The 5000-nt window shown below is 42.7% G+C and overlaps 1 protein-coding gene across 1 annotated transcript in view; it reads right to left on the bottom strand.

The window, feature by feature from the left end:
• Positions 1–5000, bottom strand: part of LOC308362307 (transient receptor potential cation channel subfamily M member 4-like) — a 31527-nt gene that overhangs the window by 17098 nt on the left and 9429 nt on the right. Inside the window, exons 11-12 of the mRNA XM_080834901.1 lie at positions 1327–1644; positions 712–813 (exon numbers count right to left, since the gene is read on the bottom strand). Of these exons, the coding sequence (XP_080691027.1) occupies positions 712–813; positions 1327–1644 (420 nt within the window). The remainder of the gene's footprint in view (positions 1–711; positions 814–1326; positions 1645–5000) is intronic.

Genomic DNA, 5000 nt, shown 5'->3' with positions numbered 1-5000 from the left:
CCGATTTCGCAATTTGGCCACTTGCAAAGAAATGTTTGATCTATAATTGTAATGGAAGGTCTATTCTAACAGTGAGACAGAATATCAACAAAAACATCCAGAAAACTACATTTTATAACAGTTATGAATTGATTTGCATTTGTCGCAGAAAATAAGTATTATACAGAAATACACTTTATGTAGCGTTGTCTAGAGAGTGAAGCATTGAGCCTAATTTATACTTTGGTAGACGACACTTTTGAAAAGGTCGCCGACAAAAATTACGTCATGGACACACTTTAAACCGTCGTTTTGAAGTGTCGGCTACATGGAGACATTTCTACTGGAGCTGAAGTCGTCACAAAGTGTCGTGCAAGTGTGATTGGTTAAATAGACGGCAAGCGTCGTTGATTTGTTGTTTGAATTTTCCTCGAGCAGTCAACAGCTGATTCCAACAGCTGATTTCCAACAAAAATTAAGTTTTTTTAAAAAAAGTGCCTCTCCCATTATGACGAACTCGGCGACTGTTCGCCTGAAGTATAAACACACAAGTCTGAACGACACTTTTTTTTTGTGTCGGCGACCTTTTCAAAAGTGTCGTCTACCGAAGTATAAATTAGGCTTTACTGTAATGTTCTGAACTACTGCATGTGAGATGATTAGGCTGAGGATCTCTGTCAGATGAACGTGTGAAAGCAAACGCAAGCACCATCCTGTTTACGGGGTCTTTACCTTAAAAGCTCTTCTCTTCGAGGTGGCTTTGTCCAGGGATAAGAGGGCATGGTAAAACCCCTGACACACATCCCCTAACAAATACTCCAGGACGAGAGACACCTGCCAGGAAACACAGAGAGTAAGGTCAGTTCAAGCACACTTCCTGTTGCACGGCAACAGACACCTAAATTACATTTTCTGCACTCTAAGCATCTCTAAGTTTACTTTCTACAGTTTACTGGACAACAATGTCCCATGGGCCTCTTCCCTGGGGTGAGAAGTGACTGTGTGTGTGTGTGTGTGTGTGTGTGTGTGTGTGTGTGTGTGTGTAGAGATGACTGAGCCCACAGAACAGGAAGCCAGAAGAAATGGACCCCAGCTCACCATCATGGCTTCCATAACTGAAAGGTTCTGTGTCCTGTACTGTTTTTTCAAACCATCTCAAAATATTTATACATACATTTATAGTAATAGTATAGAAAAGTACAGTAGTCTGCTTCACTTAAAATAGCTCTGGTTTTGGGGTAAGGTGTTTTTTTATGACCTCTCACCTCAAACAGGCTGACCTTTGACCTCTCACCTCAATCAGGCTGTCCTCCGTGACCTCTCACCTCAAACAAGTTGACCTCTCACCTCAAACAGGCTGACGTCCTTGACCGGGCGGCTCATCTCCAGTTCCTTGGGTGAGGACGCCAGCACCTCATCATCCAGGGCGTTAGCGGAGCCTAACCCGGGGCCCAGACCCGTGCCCGTAAATGCGTTGCGCTCGCTGAGGTGGCGCTGGAGGAGCGTGTAGACCACGGAGCTGGCGGAGACGGTGCGGTACAGGCTCTCCAGGCGGCCGTTCGTCAGGTAGTCCAGGATGTTCAGGCCGTTCTCCGTGAAGAGGCGCACGAACTCTGGCTTGTCGTTGACCAGTGCGTCGGTCATGGATTCCCTTAAGTCGTCACACTGAATAACAAACAATACACACAGCACGCCTCAGAGTAAACAAACATCACAAACAGCATGCCTCAGAGTAAACAAACTCTGGCTTGTCGTTGACCAGTGCGTCAGTCATGGAGTCCTCTACAATACATTACATTTTACATTTCGTCATTTAGCCGACTCATTTAAACAAACAATACATCTCCTTGAAGAGGCGCACGATCTCTGGCTTGTCGTTGACTAGTGCGTCAGTCATGGAGTCCTCCAAGTCGTCACACTGAATAACAAACAATACATTACATTTTACATTTCGTCATTTAGCAGACTCTTTTATCCAAAGCGACTTCCAAGGATGGATACACATTTGACATTTACACTGATGGCACACTGCCCATCAGGAGCAATCAGGGGTTCAGTGTCTTGCTCAAGGACGCTTCGAAAGGGAATGGAACTAGCAACCTTCTGATTACTAAACGACTTATATACCTCCTGTACCACTGTCGCCCCCACCTCCAATACAGTTACAACTGACTATTTATGACTATATAATAACAAAAGAAATAACTGTAACGCATATTTATGATGTGTGGAATTTAAATGTATTAAAGCAGCAAATAGTAGTTCTGTTCCAAAACTAGCAAGCTAACTAGTGTCGGTAGTCCTACAAAAGACTTCATTACCCACAATTCCCTTATCACCTAAAGTCTTATCTTCAAGAGAAAGTATTGGCTGAAAACAAGGTGGTAAAAACCGTGACGCACTTTCTCACTATAAACTGCGTTGAAATGATACATTCTTTCTCTTTGCGCTCTTCTCAACACTGGCTTTGCCAGGCACTCATCTCCCTACCTCCTGGCGTCGGCCAAGGAGCATCCGTCCTTCCACCGTCACCTGGTGAAGGCCTACTCTTTTGTTCTCAACAAAGATAATCTCTCGTTAGCCAAACACTGCCCGCTAACTGAGACCAAGTAAGATTAGCAAAGCAGCTAACAATAAGACCTGCTAACTATCTCTGCAACGGGAACAACGAAGCACAAGAGACCTCGCGTTTCTGCAAACATTCCGAGCGATCAAATCCTCCGATCTAAACTGCAGTGTAATACCGACGATATCACAGCAAGGACAACTTTCTCCATCTCCGGACAGCATCATCTCTTCTCTGCCTCAGCGTCGGATACGCCAGCACGACTATTTCCAAGGGACTGGCAAACTGACATTAACTGGGCAGCTAGCTATTCACAACCTGGCTAAGCATAGGACTGCTTACATATGCCATTGTTTATGTATTGTATCTGTTTTGTTTACCGAACATAACTGTTATATACTTTCATTGTTAGTTGGTAGTTGGCTTCGCCACACCATCTAAGGCAGTCATACTCAAGTAGCGGCCCGCGGGCCTTTTGTGGCCCGCGGGGTGTCTATTAATGGCCCTCGAGCTGGTTTGAAAAGTTTTTTTAATTATTAAAAAAAAAAAAAAAAAAATCGCGCTGGGCGCTCTTATTTTGAAACCGCGCGCCGCGATCTCAATACGAGGCTGGGGGTTGCAACGATAAACAGATAGCAATCACACCATATCAGCCCAGGTTTGAATCATTGGCCAAAGAAAGCAGAGGCCAATTCTCCCATTAAAGGGGACATGTGAGAAATGTGAAATAGTTTGGTAAACAAAGCACAAAAATGAGCTGTCTGAAGGCTATTTGTTTAATAACATGGTTAATAACAGGGTTATGTTTGGTTTTATTTAGTTATTTATTTTAATATATGCCCAAATTAAAATTATATTTTTATTTTAGGAACTATTTTTGTTTTTAATAAAAAGGAAATGTTATGTTATAAAATGTTGTAAATGTTATATCGTTATGTTATGATACGTTATCGGACGTACACGGTCCCAATAAATGGCCCCTTGAGTCACTGAATTTTTTTTTTGTGGCCCCTCATCATTTTTACTTGAGTACCCCTGATCTAAGGGTTAACGTTATGATTGCTTCTCATATACATCGGGACCTGCATGCGTTACTAACGATTTCCCTCTTCTAACATGGCATCTTAAATCTCACAAACTCGAACTTCCCGGTGCATACATAGGCTCGTACTCTTTCACCACACATTTATGTTCATGAACGTGCACACATGCACGCGGAACTGCGGTGGTCAGACAAAGGGACACACACGCACACATATTTTCAGGCGCGCTCCTAACAGCGCAACTCAGAGCATACACGCTCGCAAACACACACACACACACTCTCTCCCTTACACATACATATACTTCTTCAATTGATTAGTTAGATACATTTAGCTAGATTACAAATTGTGTGTTATTTCTCGTATCATTATGTTAATAAATACTTTGATTTATATACGCTGGTTTATTTAATGTTACACAAGAATGGACGTTGTCAACCTCTTCTATTCAGAACTCCAATGACCTTCAACCATACTATTAATAAGGTAACTGTGTTTGTAGTTATTAATTTAATTATTAATCATTGTTCCAAATTGAAAGTATAATATATTTTATGAGACTGATATATTTAATGAGACTGATTTGTGGATTATCAATTTAATTGATCTGCCTTTGTGTTGAATGGTTGATCCCTGTCCAATCGGGTGAGATTACCAACATATTGTTGCTGTTGCAAGGACAGCACCAGTGTGTCTTGGTGGCCCTCGTGAAGACAATATCACAATTCATACACAATTGCAACCACAATCACCCGGCGCCTGCTCACTGGGTAAGATACCTACATAATCTGGTACTCCCAAATGAGAATGGCACCCATTTTACCTACACTAGCTAAAAGGCATGCAAAAACCTTGCAAACACCACCAACATCCCAGCCGGCCAACACACTATCTGGTGTCTTTTGGCAGTATAGCTGGCTATGTCATGCTGTGAAAGCTTTTCTCCCGTTTTTGCAGGGTATTCCAGCCCGGAACACAGAACTACATAGGGCATATACTGGATGGCTAGTGGGAAAGACACCAGTGTTTATCTGTCCTTCATATGACCATATGCTATCAAAATTAATTTGAGGGTGGTACCTAAACTAGTTGCCTATAAAACCATACCTCAAAAAGTGTCAAATTGTTGCAAAGTGTTGCTTTAAATTCTCACAGACCTACAGTGTCCTTAAAGACTAAAACCATATATATATTTTAGAGGTACTTTGAGTGATGCATTTAAGCTACAAAAACTCCCATGCCAGATGGGTTTCCTTGGTCACCCATTCCCCCTCACCTTCCGGTGGATGTCTCCGTTGAAGCACAGCTCACACACTCACACACGCGCACACACACGCGCACACACCTCACCTTCCAGTGGATGTCTCCGTTGAACAGCTCACACACACACACACGCGCAGACACACAAACAC

Source organism: Sprattus sprattus, assembly GCF_963457725.1.
Source record: "Sprattus sprattus genome assembly, chromosome: 3".
NCBI classification, from domain to species: Eukaryota; Metazoa; Chordata; class Actinopteri; order Clupeiformes; family Clupeidae; genus Sprattus; species Sprattus sprattus.
This window is presented reverse-complemented; position numbering and strand designations above follow the sequence as displayed.